General features: G+C 41.0%; 1 protein-coding gene across 5 annotated transcripts in view; it reads left to right on the top strand.

Annotated features, from left to right (window-relative positions):
- Positions 1 to 17,774, top strand: part of mib2 (MIB E3 ubiquitin protein ligase 2) — a 37,262-nt gene that overhangs the window by 16,307 nt on the left and 3,181 nt on the right. For 4 of the 5 annotated variants that reach the window (XM_086276218.1, XM_086276215.1, XM_086276216.1 and 1 more), the window contains 12 exons: positions 3,291 to 3,397; positions 4,732 to 4,926; positions 5,198 to 5,340; positions 5,706 to 5,813; positions 5,906 to 6,010; positions 6,620 to 6,782; positions 7,374 to 7,507; positions 8,905 to 9,053; positions 9,510 to 9,666; positions 10,365 to 10,519; positions 15,949 to 16,075; positions 16,177 to 16,437. In XM_086276218.1, the coding sequence (XP_086132344.1) occupies positions 3,291 to 3,397; positions 4,732 to 4,926; positions 5,198 to 5,340; positions 5,706 to 5,813; positions 5,906 to 6,010; positions 6,620 to 6,782; positions 7,374 to 7,507; positions 8,905 to 9,053; positions 9,510 to 9,666; positions 10,365 to 10,519; positions 15,949 to 16,075; positions 16,177 to 16,437 (1,804 nt within the window). Of the gene's footprint in view, positions 1 to 2,394; positions 2,763 to 3,290; positions 3,398 to 4,731; positions 4,927 to 5,197; positions 5,341 to 5,705; positions 5,814 to 5,905; positions 6,011 to 6,619; positions 6,783 to 7,373; positions 7,508 to 8,904; positions 9,054 to 9,509; positions 9,667 to 10,364; positions 10,520 to 15,948; positions 16,076 to 16,176; positions 16,438 to 17,774 lie in introns of those variants that run through there. The other variant, XM_086276219.1, reaches the window with a different exon arrangement.

Genomic DNA, 17,774 nt, shown 5'->3' with positions numbered 1-17,774 from the left:
TGTTTTTCACAGTGGTGATAAATTGGGTTGGATTTGAAGTTAGAAATAACTTTTGTTTATGTATGTCAGAAGCATTTTTATAGAGGAGTCTTTTTGGTCAGTGCAAGCTTACTCATAATGTCAGCACACAGCCAGTGTAGTGAATGCAAATTATACAAGACAACCAAGATCATTTAATCATTTGATATAAGTAACAGTTTTTCTCTCATATCATTATAATGCTATCTATTTATATCTTGGAGTCTTATCAAAGGGAGATTTGTATAATCGGAGGAAAAATTAAATTGCAATTGTTGTCTCTCACTGATACAGATTTGGAAGATCATCACATGAAAGTCACTTCTTTTCTCATCCAATGAATGAAGTAGAAGAGCAGCCGACAATATGTGATGCCAGACACACAGCACTTCTTTATTTCCGGACCACACTGACCCATATTTCACTGACAGCATTTCAAAAGATGAATTTATAATCTGGCAGTCATGGGACACACTGATATTTGCCTGGAAGGACAAATTTAACTTGCCTTCATAATGTTTGTGACTTCATGCAGTGCCAGCTGTGATTTTTGTTAGGAAGCTCAAGTTGGGGCTCTGGCTAGTTAAGAGGGACTCCTTTCATGTGGGTCAAACATGTGCAAGGCTTTAAATGCAACTTAAGCAAGCTTGATCTATTTGTAGTTTACTGTCATACCGTTGGCAGAAACCTTATCGGCGGCCTGAGGGGACAATCGGTGGTCAGCGTAATAAACGGCTGCAGAATGCTGACAATATAATAGCGGCGTCACAAACGTGGTGTGAGAGCTGAGCCGGATGTACTGTACATGAGTGTTCCATTGTAATTACACAGATTTAGCTGGATTAGCATGGTTACCATTCTCAGCTGTGAGGATTAGCATGTTAACATTTTCAACTTCCTTGAAGACATGTTTTAACAGGTCTCAGATGTGGAGCGAGTCAGGGCGAAGTTTTATGCTCACAAGCCATGAAGCCTGGTCGTTATTAGCCTCTGGCTGTTGTTTTGGAATAATTTTGCAATGTACCGAATGCGCTGAAAAGCCTGCCGAGTCCTGCATTTAGTTAAGATTCATATGTTACATGGTACAAAGAGGCATGTGTTTACATGCTCACAGCAGCATATGTGCGTGCCGTGCCATATGTTTACGAGGAGATGGTCGGTATGCAGCTGGTTAATCGGCTCTCCCAACGCAAGCACCACACATGCGAACCTATTGGGTCAAATCAGTGCCTAATCCTTCACCGCCCCACCTGACTTCTCAGTTTTCTGCTGTGTGTTCATGTTTAAGCTACAACCAAACTATCCTCATTATTGTCCTGCAGGGATTTCTGCTGCTTTCCCTCTTCCAGACAGAACTGAATAGAGTTGTAGCTCTGGTGGAAAAATAGCTGTCTCTCCTTCTCATTTTTTTGTTAGGGATCTAAGCACTATGTGTAATGATTTTTTTTTTCTTTCCAGTCTTATCAAAATAGCGTTTAAAACGCTCCTCAAATGTGTTAAGATTAGTACGTTACTAGGTGAAGTATGGATTAAAACAAGTATCGTACTAGATAATGACAAAACATGTTATTTCTAAAGATATCACCAATAAGTCTGGAACCTAATGCTGTTTTTACAGTTGTAAAGGGGCAACTCACACATTAAAGGCTCTAAATGCAAACAAGACAGACATTTTAAACTTGCTTTGAGATACAAGCTCTGAATGCATTTGCATGACACACTCCTGGTATTTTCACATACACGTAGTTTAGCTTTGTCTTTCTGACAGATGTGACTTCTCTTTGCTTGGTAGATCCTTGTGTGTATTACACTGCTTTAATACCAAAGGCTATTGCTTGGATGACTGTTGATCCAGCTTTTGTGTCCGTAGGTTTAGGTCTCTTGCCCTGATCCTCATCTTGTCTGTGAGCAGCGCTGACATTTGGTCAAGCTGGATTAGAAATCTTGATCCCTTGAAAGAGAAGCTGTACTGAAAAAACAAACATGTGAAACACTGAGGTCGTGTGTTTCACTGTCCATGAAAACGGGGACATCTGTCAGTTTATATCTTCTCTGCTCTCAAAAAACCATGGGTCATGTTTTCATAATAGGTTTGTTTGTCTTAATGAGCTGACTTATTGTTGTCATAAGTAGAGGTGCTCATGATACTTAAGTTTGTCCAGTCTTTCTAAACTAAATCTGAATGGTGCCATCAGGAAATGGGCATTTGTTATTAGCAGCTTCATGGTTTGAAGCTGTATATGCATGTGCATAACTATCTAGATGCACATAGTACTGGATGCTAGCACGTGCACTGTCTATGATTTGCCCTGTGGTGCCCTGCTTTCTGATAGCTCTGCTGTCTAGGATTAGGCTGAAAGCTCTGTGCTCAGATACACATCATTCTCGGCACAGACCTGTCTAAGCTCAGACCACACTCACTGTTGGTTAGCTTTAAGAGGAAAATGCACTGCTATTTTCTGCTGTGGCACATATGGGATCCTGAAAATCTGGCTAGCGATGGGGGTGAAGTTAGTCAAGCCTAACTTTGAGCGAAACCCCAGCACGAGAGTCTCTATGAGACTCCCTGAGGATGACGGCTCTCACAAGGCTCTTTTTTCTTTTCAACACACTGGATTTAATATGATTTGGAGTTTATCCCATTAGCTGTTTGCTTGGAAAGGAAGCTGGGCTTTGATCTCGTCGAGAAGTATGGGAATAGGCAGCTCTTTTGCACCAAGATCTGATCAAATTTTTACCATAAAGTATGTTTGATTTTGTAGATACGGCTAGCTCACCTATGTCAGATTGTGTTCAAGGTTAATGGTGTTGAGAATATTGTGGCTTTAATAGTGTGTGTGTGTGTGTGTGTGTGTGTGTGTGTGTGTGTGTGTGTGTGTGTGTGTGTGTTATTATTAAGCATAGCTATTCACAGTCCTTGAATTCCTTTTACAAAATGGCCTTTGCTAAGTAAGATATCATTTCTCAGAACAGACAGCCTTGAGTAGCATTTGTTTGATATGTCAGGCAGATGTGTTCTTTACTGCACTGTCATATCTTGTGTAACTTCAAATGTTTTCTTGTCACGAGTAAATGTATTGGCTGCAAGTGTTACATTTTTTTCTTACTTGCCTTGCCACTAATTCCAAACTCTTACAAATATGTAAGAGAGTTAATTTTTAATTTTTAGAACTTCTAATGTGCATATTTGGAGAAGGTTTTGGGGTTGCTTAGCACCCTTCAGCATTTTCTATGATTGTTTGTTCAGCTGCGTCTTCATGCTCTTGTCACAGGGTGAGCTTGGCACCGAGGCAGAACCTCCCACGAATCATCCTCAAAGGAATCTTCCAGGGGGTTAAAGTGGTTCGTGGACCAGACTGGGACTGGGGCAACCAAGATGGTGAGTGATGTGTGGGCTAATGATACCAATAACCTGGCAACTCAGCAAACTCTGTGCATGCTTGAGTGTGGAAATGTTCCTCTTCAAAGTGTTTTACCATCAACAGCCCATAATAACATTGTAACCTCACAACTCATTAACCTGTAAGATGTTGTGTTAGCATGTGTCTGTGTGTACTTATTTTGCGGGTGACTCATATAAGTCTGTCTCACAGATGTGCCTGACTGTTTGCGTCTCTGAGAGTCCCAGTTGAGTCCTCGTTGTTTGAATGTTTGCCTTTTCTTTTCCATCATTGTGTAGTGGCATAAACTGAGAAAGACCCTGCACCTGAAGTCTGTGGTCATAGTTTAGATAAAAAAGATTAGTTTAGATAAAGTAGAGAGTTAAGAATATATGAGACATTGAATTGTGTTTTATTGCCTCCACGAATGGCTGAAGTTTAACTCTGTCATATACTGTATACTGACTTCGCTGTTGCATGTTCTTTTTTTTTTTCAGATCCAAACAGCCTACGCTGGCTGATGTTTAGTTAAAATCTTAATTCAAAGTAATCTTCCACATCGATGGGCTAAATTCAAGTCTGTAAACGTTCCCTTTAAAGAAATAGAGAATGGCAACGTGTCCTTAGACTTCTTCTTTTTTTTTTTGGTCCAGGGTTGTGAGAATAGCAACGCTCCCTTTTCTTTCTAAGGAGAATGAGTCAAAATGTCCTTTTGGTGCCTTTGAAATCAGTGCCCTGGGGTTCGGTTAAGTCACTCATCAGGCCTAAATGGTGTATGCTCTAAGTGCATAAAAGACACACTGAGCATGCTCTGTGTCTTCCCAGCCTACCGTGTTGTCTTACAGGTCACTGGTTTAGTTGGTGTGTTTAGGCGCTGAAGCAGCTTGATGACTTAAATGGCATAGCAAGGATTTATTTACATCATACAGCTGGATGTATGGATCTGAAATTATCCTGTGACACAACACGTGCATTAATAATGTGGTTTGTGTTTATTGTTTGATTATTTGGTCCTTTGGTTTCACTCAAATCAAAAAGAGGAAATTGTCAGGTGTTTGACGGTGATTGTAGAAAATCATAATGAATGTCTGTGATACTTGGCAGCCCCTACAATGAAATGTTTGTCTCTCACTTTGTTTGCACTCATGTTTATTTATTTATTTTTTGATCATTGCATCACACCACGGTCGTCTAACTAACCACCTTTCCTTCTTTTATTGAGCTTGTTTTCTTTTCACTGCATTTGTTTCCCATTTTTCCCATAAACTGATGCACTGGTGTTTCTTGCATTATATCTGTGTTTGTTTCTGCACTTTTGTGTGTGTGTGTGTAGGTGGGGAGGGTAAGGTTGGGAAGGTAGTGGACATTCGTGGCTGGGACAACGAGTCTGGTCGCAGCGTGGCCAGTGTCACCTGGTCTAATGGCACCACTAATGTTTACCGAATGGGCCACAAGGGCAAGGTAGACCTGAAATATGTGACAGATGGCCAGGGAGGCTTCTATTACAAAGATCACCTACCAAAACTTGGTAAGACAGACTTTCTTTATTCAAGTATGCATTCCTTAGAAAGTTTAAAGTTATTTAGTGGCTCAGAAACTTGATTTAACTTGATGTAAACAACTTATGTCTTGTATGTCGTATATCAGTGCTTATCAGTACTTCTGTGTGGCATTGTAATACTGTAACACTGAGAAACTGATTACATACTGGCTTTAAACCCAAGCTATTTTTATCATTAGCTTAGGAAAAAAAATTCGAGTCAGTTTCTGTTTGTTGACGCTGACACCTGTTCATCCAGGAGAGCACGCAGAGCTGCAGCGTCAGGAGAGTGCAGACGGCCATTCTTTCCAGCAGGGTGACAAGGTCAAATGTCTGTTGGAGGTAGACATCCTACGGCAGATGCAGGAGGGCCACGGAGGGTGGAACCCCAAAATGGCAGAGGTACAAATGCCTTCCGCTAGAAAAAGTAAAAACATAATACCGGTTGACTATAGGCAGCTTTAAATAACTCCCTATTGAGTTCTAATACAATACAGACGTACATAGTGCTCTTCCTTGGGTTTTTCCAGCAGGTTTCCATTGTAACCATATGAACTGCTTCATGTTTTACACAAACATGTCCTCAAATGCACGTGGCTCTAGAACACAGCATACAGAAGATTTATATAAGTGGCTCAGATGGAGGTTGCAACAGAGGAGAAAGAAATGGAGCATCCAACTCTCATATCACAGCTGCTAAAAGGGACATTAAGGTCACAGCCATGTAGAGGAAGACCCAGGGTTAAATAGCATATTTGTGTTTTCAGTACATTTGCCGGATTGGGACGGTTCACAGAATCACTGACCGAGGAGATGTCAGAGTCCAGTACAGCAACAATATCCGCTGGACTTTCCATCCTGGGGCACTCACCAAGGTACTGCGTTACTTATTTTGTTATTTTAATATCACAGTTTATTACAGCTAAATTACTTTGTTTAGACTTCGGCTGCTTTTTTTCCCCCTTAGGTGAACACGTTTGGAGTTGGGGAATTAGTGAGAGTATTGGAGGACATGGAGAGCGTGAAGAGACTGCAGGCTGGCCATGGAGAATGGACAGACAGCATGACTCCTGTATGCTCATTTTACCTGATAATATTCGTAGCCTCCTAATGCTAACTTACTGTGGTTTTTCAGAATTGGATTGAAAATCCTCACCTTGTGTGCAGAAGTGAAGACTTGAGTCACATAAATTGGTGAAGTAATGATCGCTTTGAAGAATGACTTTGACTTGAACCCAGTGTTTCATAACTTAGTCCAGCAACCCAGCTAATCTGTTGATTTACCCTCCGGGGGCAACAGCCAGTTTTCCATGGCTTCCGCTGTAGCCAGCGAATATCCTAGTCAGGATTTATGTGTCAGTTTGCTGTGTATTGTTTACTAATACAGATACGTTGGAACATGGCATCATTTTAGATGTTAGTTAATGCTTTTCCGATGCATTTTGGCAAATGCCAGTGCCCTTTTACTCCATTCTCTATATTCCGGGTTTCAGGTTTCTCCCTGTTTATGTGCACAATGTTTACTGTGCTACTTGCAAAAGTAAAGGATCCAGTTGTTTAACGTCATCACATTACGACTGACCTACTTCATGAAAATTAGGTTGTACATGGGTGTTTAGTAAGGATCATTTATTTGTCATTGTCAATTCTTTCTCACCTATTCATTGTGTTATTCTCATAGGTGCTGGGCCAGGTCGGCAAGGTGTTGAAAGTATATGCAGATGGTGACCTACGGGTAGCATTTGGAGGCCAGACATGGACATTTAACCCAGCGTGCCTCTCAGCCCAACCCGTGGAGGTGGATGCCAACCTCATGACGGCCGAGAACCCCAACGAATCTGGAAGTAAGGCCTCTGCCGGGAAGAGGGGGCTCATCTCTAACACACCAGCTCCAGCTTTATCTCCTGCAGGCTTTCAGTTATCCCCCTACTCTCCCTCATTTCAGCTTTGCTACGCATCCTTTCTCATCCATGCGGCATCAGTGGCATCAAGTTTGTTTGTTTTTTTTCAGCAGTGTGTAAAGTATGCTTCTTTCTGAAATTTTCTCTGTAGCATCTCCTGATCCTGCACTTTGACAGCAGGTGGACACGTTTGTCATCATGTCACAAGTTCTCAGCAGTCTCTTAATCATGACAAAATCTTCTCTGTTTATGTGTTCAGTTCAGATTATGGGAGGCTAACAACAGACTGATGTGTGTTTGCAAATGTGTGTGGTCAGATTCCAGTGCATGCTGGGACATTTTGACTCATTCTAGCATTCGTTAACCAGTTCAAATGGCTTATTTTTTTTTTTTTTTTTTTTTTTTGCAAGGCTTGTGCGACATTAGAATTGAAGTGGAAAAAACTAATGTAATTCTTTTGTCCTCTGTTCCCTTTTCACATCCTACCCCTACACCTCCTCTTCTCCCTCTCTTTCTGACTCTGTCTCTGTTCAGGTACTGTCATCTCAGTGCTGGAGAAGCTGCTCTCTCAGTCCACAGAGCAAGACAATCCCAGTCGGCTAGTCATTGAGGCAGCGCATGGCAGTGCCAGCAAGGTGCGGGAGCTGGTGCAGAAGTATCCTGACAAGGTTAGTGCAGCACTCCTTCTCTTTGCTGCAGTCCACTGTCTGTTCCAAGAGCTCTTTACATCAGGGCTCCAGGCCTTGGGTTGAAGTCTGATTGACTTATTGAGCCAGATACAGCAATATTATAGGCTGACATTTTCCAGTCTGTCAGTGCTATTATGTAAAAATGCAACTCAAACTCAACTATAGGACTCACTTGTTAACAGATTTACAAGGTTTCCCCTCCACCCTCACCCACTGACACAGGCAGTGGAAACACTGTCCAATAATTTATTGATGTAACCCCAAAGCATGACATATGTATCTTCAGGTCACACACAAGAGGGCTGAGACCTTACATTATTATAGAGAAAACCAACAATTCCCCCATGGTTTGGAGGAAAAATCTCCAACACAACCAGATGGGCTACCTTAGCCAAAGAATCAAATAATTCCAGGCATTAATTGCATGTTTGAATGACAGAACGTAAAACTGGTTTTGAAAGGACAGATCAGTGATTGATCCAGGCATGCTGTATATAGAATATATTTTCTTTATGAAGGTATTTGTAACAGTGCTTAAGTCACTCCTAACTGATTACAGGTGAAGAATAAGGCATAATCTAAAAGCTGTCAAACAATATGGGTAAAAAAAAGCAATAAGTGATCAGTTGTTTAAAAGTAGAATAAAATGTTGGCATCATTTTTCACCCTTTGATCATTGCCTGTGTTTTAGTGAGGTTCTAGACTTGCTGTGCATCACTGTGTGCAGTTTGTCTTCATCATGAACCAGATTTTCTCGGCATCTGTCAAACCTGAGATTCATTGTTTACACTGTCTTTTGCAATTTTCAAGTTTTCCTGTTCACATGTGCTTTTTTTTTTTTAGAAAATACCCAACTGGTCATTTTGGGAAACCCAGCTGCTATAGATAGACCTCAGATAGGCTGTGGGTTTTACAACCTCATTATCGTATTGAGTTTTTTCTCTAAATGGCATCCCTCAAACACCTCTGAGTCACATGTGGCTCCTTTTGTGCATCAGTGACACACCGAAGTGTCGAAATACTTTTGAAACCTTGCAGTTTGGCCACTGTGTGTTAGTGTAGCTGTGTCGCACTCACTTTTCATTCAGTGTTGATCTAGACTACTTAAATTGATGTTTGAAATTTCCTAAGATGTTTTTCTTTTGTTCAAGAAAAAAGGAAAAAAAAGTCACACTGTGAAGTCGGAGTAAATATTTATCTCTGCATTCAGCTCTGCTGTGACGACACTACTTATTTGGATTATGTGTTCAAGTGTATGACGAGTGTGGTTGTTATTCATGTGCAGATTATTTCCAACCACTCTGTGTTGAGCTCAGTTATTGTCCAGACTAGCATCAGCTCTGATGAATCTGCAACGATGTGTGTGCCCATGGCAGGTGGATATCAAGAACCAAGGCAAGACTGCGCTGCAGGTTGCTGCTCACCAAGGCCACATGGAGGTGGTGAAGGCCCTGCTGCAGGCAAACAGCTCAGTTGAGGTCAAAGATGAAGATGGAGACACGGCATTGCACTACACTGCTTTTGGGTAAGGACACACACACACATAAATATATATATATATATATATATATATACAGAGACAATTTGCCAAATACAAACAAGAAAAGACTAGCATATTGCAAGTCCAAAACAGGAGCTTGTGACTGACAGATAAATGACTTGAGCTCAAGCTAATCCCTTTCCTTGTAATGTGATCACCTGTTCACAGAAGTGACTGCCTTGAACTGTTGCATAATAACCATAATAAGGCACCCAGTTAACGTCCTGCGTTAATGTGATCAGGAAAGATTTCATATAATCCAAATTATAAAAAAGTCAGATGGGATATTTGTGTGTCGTGGTAAGAAACTCTTGGGCTTTTTGAAGATGCAGGTAGCTTTTTCTTTTTCTTTTCATTTGTTGTCTCCTAGTTTTGAATTAATATAGTTTACAGAAATGTGAACAATCAAGTGCGGGTTAATTTGTGTCTGTTTTGGTCCAGTAATCAGGCGGAGATCGCGCGGCTGCTGTTGAGTAAGGGGGCAAATGTCAACCTCCTGAACAACTCCATGTGCACGGCGCTCCACATCGCCGTCAACAAGGGCTTCACTGACGTGGTGCGGGTGCTAACTGAACATTCTGCTGATGTCAATCTCCAGGTGAGAGGTGGCTGTGTGCTCAGTCCTGACCCCAGCCATAAATAAAAATGATCCAACATGTTAGTTTTTTTTATGCTTGATCGTTTTTCCAGTGTTGCTTTTTACTCCTTATCTTTTATTTGAACTAAATTAACTCAACTATTTGACTCACTCTGGTGCAGTTACTGGTTAGGAGTGAATGAGCTTATTATTAATTATCAAACTAGTCAGTTTAGGGGGGTGGAGAGAGACCCTTGAGTAAGTGTTTAGATAGCCAGTAAGTAATCTTCTCTGGCTTTCAGTCATACTGCCCATAGGGGATTTTTCACATGGTCTAACACGCCTGCAACCAGGCCAACAATTTCCTAATTTATTTTTTTCTGCTTCAATGGTGTGGCTACTCAGCTAAAAACATGCCAGCCCAGAGTTTTTTCAGCGTTTCCGTGTGATAAATGTGCACGTGATCTGAGCGTACATCTGCTTTTTTTGACCATTTCATAAAGGCGGGGAAGCATATAGGCAATCAGGAACTTTTGCCTCCCTGGATCAACAAATTGTAGTGAACAGAAATCATGTTCAGTCGACAGATCACCGGAATATTTTGTATAGAAGATGTTTAATAGACCATGTCAATGTTATTTTCTAAAGTCTCAAGAAAATATTTAAAAACCTGAATTTGAAAAGCTAGTTTGACCCTGTTTGCTTCCTGTCTTTAACAGGATTCATACGGGGACACGCCGCTCCACGACGCCATTGCTAAAGATTTCCGCAATATCATTGAGATCCTGTCCGTGGTGCCCAACATTGATTTCACCCAGCAGAACCACAGAGGCTTCAACCTGCTGCACCATGCTGCCCTCAAAGGAAACAAACTGTGAGTGGGGATGACGTAATCATATCTGCATGCGCAGTCACATGTCATACACAGAAGTGAAATTAGGAAATATCCCCAAAACTTGTTGGAAAAGATTTTTTGACTTTAAATGTTTTTTTAGGCACTTGAGGCATTTTCTTGAGCTCTAACATGCAATTGGGGTTTCTAGGGGTTACCATTTAGTGTCATTAGAGGATTTTAGGACTTTTGAAAAGATTTTGCCTTGTAGTCTTGCAGTTGTCACTTTGAGATTAAGAAGTATTGGGCATGTGCCTTAAAATATCACAAAATTGAATGTGCCAAAGCAATAAAAGACTATTATTGACTATTGTTACTGGTAGTTTCTTTAGGAAGAAAATCATAGTGGGTTTCATGTGCCAATCGTTGCTGAATTTCTTGCAGTGGTTCTGCTTTGGGCTGAGCAAATTAATGATACTATACTATGTTTCAGAATTTGGGAAACTGGTTCTGGATTAAACCTCGCACCACGTTGATGAAAAATCAATCAAAAGCTTTGGTTTCCCCAAATCTAGCTTTATGTACACCAAACAAATTCAGCTGCAAAGTAAAAAACCTTTAGCGTCATTCAGCTTTCAGTCCTTGCTCAGTTTTTCACCGTGTATTGTTAGTTTAAACGCATGTATCTGTGAGCGTTGGAAGTGTGCGTGTATAGGCTTGTGTGCTTATGTGTGGGTCTCTTCTGTGGGTTCAAATAAGGATTCAAAGGTCGGCTCTCTCAGCGCTATCTGTTACAGATAGATCTCATCTCCCACACAGCTTCTGCTGCTGTCAGCAGGCTGACTGTCAATATGAGGCAAAAATGCAACAACATTTACTTTTGCGTCACTTCTTTCTGTACACACTCAGTTGTTTTTATTTCTCTTTTCCCTGGACTGTATGCAGTCTAGTCATTTCTCAGCAATGCAGTTTTGAGATTCATGAGTGCGTAAAAATTCCCAAAATCCAAACAAAAGCTAAACAATGAGCCAGACATGTTTTCCCAGGAAAGACTTTATTAACACAGCAAAGCTGTCACGATTCGGCTGTAGACTTTGTCACTGCTGTGTAACACTGTTTTAGAGGCACAGAGAGAAGATACTGTACACTGTGTTACATAAACTTCACTTTGCAACGCTGTCGAAATTCAAGCCCATTCTGAAAGCGGCTCTGCACCAACACAGACACTGTCCGGATGGGAAAGAGGTACAAGTGACACCGTTCGGAAGCTGGAAAAGGATCAGCTCAGCCATTTTACTCAACACTGAAGTGCTTAAGGCCAGCCTTCAAAGTTGCCTCAGTGGTACGTGCCACAAAGGCTCCATTATTTTCTGTCTGTTGGTTTGAGGCTGATCAACACTGGAGGTTCTTAATCTTAAGCTGAGTCTTGACACAGAAATGCAGTTGATAACTGAGTTTTCTCACAATGATAGGGTTTCATATAAATGTTCCCTGGATTTTTGTTGGTGTGCCGGTATCTCCCTCTGTTCTCCACACCTCCAGGAACATGTAAAGGTAGAGGGAAAAGTCAACAATCATCATTCTTCTCAGTAATGCGTTGCCTGTTGCTTAATGTGGTCTGTAGTATGATTTTTTTTTCTTCATTAATTTCCGGAGTATTAACAATATATTGCTTGAAATGATTGAGTGCAGTTCTATATGTATAAATCTGTATTTTCTTTAGGTGGAAATTGGATTATTTTGATAAGGTAAAGAAATATTGCATTAAAGATTCAAGTGACTTTTAAAAGGTTGCTGTTTCCCTAAATGCAACAAATCTGACTGAACATTTGCTTTGAGGCCTTAACAACCTTTTGGGAATTTTCCATTACAAATAGCACAAATTTGTCATGGAAGATTTTCCCCGGCTTTTTAAGGGGTGGGTCAATAAGGCAATAAGGCAAGTAGTTAAAAATACCAGAATCACCGTAAATTCCCCCCGAAGCAATTCATTCATTCAAGGCTTTAGTTCAAGACTTTAAAAGTGTATCTTATATCTAAAGTCCATGAATCTGTATGGTCAGTAAAGAACAAATGCATTACTCTAGCTTACTATAGTCCGCTGGCTGTTTTTCCTGAAGACTCTCCTCTATTTATTTATTGCTATAAATTTACTTAAAAAATGCTGCAAGTTAATGAGGCTTTCTCCTCAAAAAAGGCTTTAAAGCCTCAAATTCTGACTTCCTCCCAGTGACCCACATATCCTCAGCACTCCCACAGCCAGGCTCCTCCTACGTGTCTTATAATCTACTGACCTTGAAAAATAGTATCTCAGGACATCCCTGCACATGAGCGGTGTGTGGACAAATGTGGACTGAGCGGGGAAAAGACTTTTGGCAAGCAACACCTGCAAGTGGAGGCCGCAGTAGACAGTCATTTAATAAATGTCCGATCTGTTCTGGCAAGTGTCATATGTGCACCTCTGGGAATTTAGGCTGCTCTCCCCAGCATTCATTTAGCCTGACATCAGCTGCTGCACCAAAAACAGAGACACAGGATTTACAGTGTTCAGGATCAACTCGGTTCACCAGGTCCTTCATTTATCATCAGCAGGCCTACACTATACTAATGCAGGACAGTGACTGTCTACTTTTTGTGTTTCTATATTGTCCAATACACATAGCAGACTAAAACTGCTTCTTTTGTTTCCCTCATTGTCTGTTTTCAGTCCATTTGTCCATTAGGATATTTCCACTGCTTAATTGATGGCTGCTTTACTATCCTGAGGATTGAGTTCTCAAGAGCAGCTGTGACCTTCTTTTTTGTGACCAAAAGACAAGAATGTTCTGTTTATTAGAATATTTATTTATTATAAGGAAATGGAAAAATAGGGGCTTGAGGCCAAGTTCACAAACAGTCCTGGGAAAGAAAAGAAACAAGGCTTGTTGCCGGATTTCCTTTTAGAGGTTTCAGCTCGATAGGAGAGACGATGCTAACTGTATTTACTTGAAAATGAAAACTGCTTGCCTCTATTTCACCTCAACATAGCTTTATTGTTTTCTCCTCACTTTCACCACGTCTGCAGCAAGTTTTTTTCCCCTTTTTCTTCAAACCCTTGTCTTCATTTTTAGTGTTCATCTTGACAGTACTGTGTAAACTCTCTGACACAGCTAGATTTCACAACTTAGTCACTCTTATAGCTAATAATACCGCCACGTTTTATGTTTTGTTTTGTCGTCTCGTGTACATCAAGCAGTCCTCCTGCTTTTATCAAGCTTTGATTGAAAAGCAAGCTACAAACAAGCATGATGGAAACTCCCAAAAATAACCTAATGATGACTTCAGTCCCCAGGAAAGTCATTACCAGCGTGCCTAAGATGCCCTCCAGCTCTTGCGCGTGAGTGCATGTTTGTACAAAACTGCCTCAAAACGCCAGCTCAAGTCTGAATATTCGTGAACACACACAGGAGTAAGGCTTATGGAAGAAATGCAGAGAAGAAAGGCACAGCAGATATAGAGGTGACACAGCTGAGGCGGCTGCTACCCGTCCTGAGTGAAGCTAATAAAAGGTGGTCTGGAGCTAACTTTTATAGCTCAACCACACACACGCTGACACACACGTATAGAGCTGCATTGCAGATACCAATGACCTCTAACACAGTGTCTCCCTAACAGCCTTCATCCATCAATCGTGCCTATACATGCCGCTTACTTATAGCAGTCCAGGACCTCATGTATTAGCGCTCTGCTGCTAAGAGTCCTGTAATCACTGTAAAATTTTAGTTAGGTCAGTGAAACCTGCATTAAAGTTGTCCCTGTTACTCTGATGTCATACAGTTGCATCCAGTCGGGTTAAAAGAAAAAGCACAACTTTGAAAACCATTATTCGAATTGGAAGAGTATTATTTCCAGAATATGAATTACATTTATTTATTATTATCAGACAGACTACAGTCTCAATTATAATGCGTCATCTCAAGGCAATGTAGACAGTGATTGGATACAGGGCCATGTTGGTTAAAGTGTCCACTCCCCTAACAAAAAAAAGGGATGAGTTAAAAAAAAATAATGATGGGTGTTCCTTATATGCCATCTGTTAATCTGCTTCAGCTTCACTATGATTGCTCGACACCAGCTATCGATGTGTGCACCACTGGTGTTTTTCAGTGAGACCCAGCAGGATTGACATTAAAATTAAGTTACGATCACTGGAAAGTTTGCTTCACCTCACACGGAGGCCTTCACAGACACGCTAGCTTCCCGGGCGTTCGTGAAGGCTGTCGACTTCAATTTCACACGTCATAAAGCAAACTCGGCTACAGACCAGAGGGCAACTCAACAGTGCAGTCCATCCTTAAACTGCAGAATTAGTCCAGTGTGGTAAAGATAAAAAAATAGTTCCCATATTGTCACTTCACCGAATGCAGCCGAATTTCAACTTCACTTTTGTTAACCTCTCACAGTTAAGACGACTTGCTCTAATCTCTAATCTGACCAAACTTGCTCTTAAATTTTTCACGTTAGAAAACTTGAGCTTGGCTGTCCTCAGCTGAGTTGAGCACTGTGTAAATGAGGCGGAGGTTGTGGTATTTGTCCTTGATGTAGTGCACTGTTTGTTTGAATACTGATGATGATGGTGAGCGTTCTTGTCAGATTGGCTTGTTAGCGGCTTTACAGCAGCTGCGTCTCAGTCCAAGCTCATTTCAGAGACCAGGAAACTTGATCATATTTCCATTTCTGAGAGGTTTATGCTTTGTGCCTTTTCTTCAGCTCAAGGTGGTGTTGTAGACACTTGTCGCTGTCTGGTCAGATTCAGACACATAATGATAAGCCTACATCAATATATGGTTAAGGAAGTACTCAATGTTGTACATTTAGGCTGTTGTCGTTTTATTTATACTGTAAGTGCGTAATTTCATTAAAATTCAGTGGAAAAACAAATAGTATTTCCCCAGCTGACATCATAAATACATTGCACTTTTTGGGCCCTTTTTTTTTACTTCTCTATTTAATATTCATTATGCTGATGTGCATGATGGATGTTCACTTTATACTTGGTATTTAGTAGAGATTTAGAACAGCTTATTTGTAATCCTGCTTGATTGTTTTCTCATTTTAAGGTCACATAGTTATTGCTGATATAGTATTTTATTTTATTTTACCTTAGGAAGGGAGAACAGGCCTTATTACATATATTTGAGTAAAATAAAAGGACAGTTGAATAACTATTTTTTTGTTTCCTGTAAAAGCCTGACTTGTTGTCCCTTTGTTCCAGTGTCCCTACGTTTAAGTATTTGTAGATAAATAAAACAACATCAAATAAAATACATTGATATTCCATTCAATTCAAGTGTTACCATTATATCAATATTCAGCCGTTTCTGTGAGTGTTTGATGGGGCAACAAGCTCGAAGACAGCTAATACAGCACTTAATTTAAGGAGTCAGGAACGATGTGGCTAATTGAGTGTTGTGTTTCTGTCCTGCTGGCAGGGCCACAGAAAAGATCCTGGCCCGAGCACGGCAGCTGGTCGATGTTAAAAAAGAGGACGGCTTCTCTGCGCTGCATCTGGCGGCTCTCAACAACCACAAAGATGTCGCAGAAATCCTCATCAAGGAGGCGAGTTGACCATACGTTTGCATATTTACCTGTTTAAACCGATGCTTTTGTTGTAAAACTTAAAAAAAAATGTATTTGTTTTTGCTCTTCTTCTTCTACAGGGGCGCTGTGACATCAACATCCGAAACAACCGGAACCAGACGCCGCTTCAGCTGGCGGTGACGCAGGGCCACACAGAGTTGGTGCAGCTGCTGGTGGACGAGGGCGCCGACGTCAACATGGAGGACGAGGACGGTGACACGGCCATGCACGTGGCCCTCCTCCGCCCGCAGCTGGCCAACGTTATGCTCAGCCCATCCGTAGGTACCAGCAGCAGCGAGGAGAGCAGCGACGGATGTTCCTCCACGTCTCTGTACTGCAGGGTGAGAACTGACGGGGAGGGGGAGGTGGCATGTTGTTAAATTTGTTCTTTTCATTTTTAAAAGATTCCTTCGAGGGGAGCGCCTGGTTTGATGAAACTGTTTTACTGCTACACCAAAGTTCACCACTTTTTAACTTTTGCGATTCCCGTTATGATGGGATAGATTTAAAACATGAGATTGGCATTTAACAGATCCTCTACTGTTGAATTCTTGGTGTTGCTGGAAGTGGATCAAATGAAAAGAGAGCAAGAGAAAAGATGCTGTTTGACAGGATGAAATGGTGGCTAAATAAAACCTGGCAACAAGGTAAATATAGGACAAAGACAAGGTTACTAAGACTACTAAGAGATGTAAATATAGACTGGATAAGAGAGTAAATGGCGATCAGAACATTACTTTAGAGCTGGAGAAAGATTATTGCGGGCTTTAGAGTGTAAGTGCAGGCTCATAGTAGGGTAAATAAAGGCTAATAAGGGTCGAGGATAAAATGATGGACATAGATGAATAAGTGTTACACTATTTACCCTTAGTTCTAGGGGTTAATTTAGTGTAAGAGAGTTAGTTGACTTTACCAGGTAAACAGCAGGATGAGTGTGAGAAGGAGTTGGAAGGACTCAGGTGGCATGACCTTAAAGACGGCGTTAAATAAGGAGTAAGGACTTTGGCAGGTTGTATAAACATGGCAGAAGAGTGGGGTTAACTGCGGACAAAGTAATGAGGAGTGCAGTGAAATGATACCATATATAGTTTAAAGCAGGGGCTGCATGCCCAGTGAAGCTATAGACATTTGAACAATAAGCCCTCAACATTTAGGATTTCGTAAGATGACTGTGTCTTTGACTCTAATCTCGTTCTGTGGCTTTAAAAGAAAATACTGGCAGAGACTTTGTAATGAATGAGAGAACGGCTAATTCTACTACTTGTAGTTAATCCAAATTGTACGTTGTTAATACAAACATGCTTTGCTGAGCCGTTAGGACTGCTCTGACATCATCAAAATGGGAAATAGATGGATTTAGGTCACATGATTTCCACGTATTCCTACACTGGGAAAAGAGAGGTTCCGGTAATTAGATAGATGCTAACTTTGTTTATCTGTTGTTTGATACTTGGCTGAATCTTTTACTCACGAGAAGTGGCCTAATATTCATTTTACACAGACCTTGACTCTTTGCTTTGAGCAGCACTTTAATTGCTGTTCCACCAGTTCGTGTTGGTATCATTGCACCAGTGAAGAAGAACGTCCTTTCTAGTATACATGACCGCAAACACTGCAGCTCCTCTCAGCATCCTGGACACCTGCCAAGCGCACACTAATACACACACATACACAGCCA

The sequence above is a fragment of the Aulonocara sp. 'chitande type north' Nkhata Bay genome, linkage group LG20 (genome assembly GCF_057382095.1).
Source record: "Aulonocara sp. 'chitande type north' Nkhata Bay isolate Kocher_YH1m ecotype deep benthic linkage group LG20, A_spYH_male_GT1.1, whole genome shotgun sequence".
Taxonomy (NCBI): Eukaryota; Metazoa; Chordata; class Actinopteri; order Cichliformes; family Cichlidae; genus Aulonocara; species Aulonocara sp. 'chitande type north' Nkhata Bay.
The sequence above is the reverse complement of the archived record's forward strand: the minus strand, read 5'-3'. Positions and strand labels throughout refer to the sequence as shown.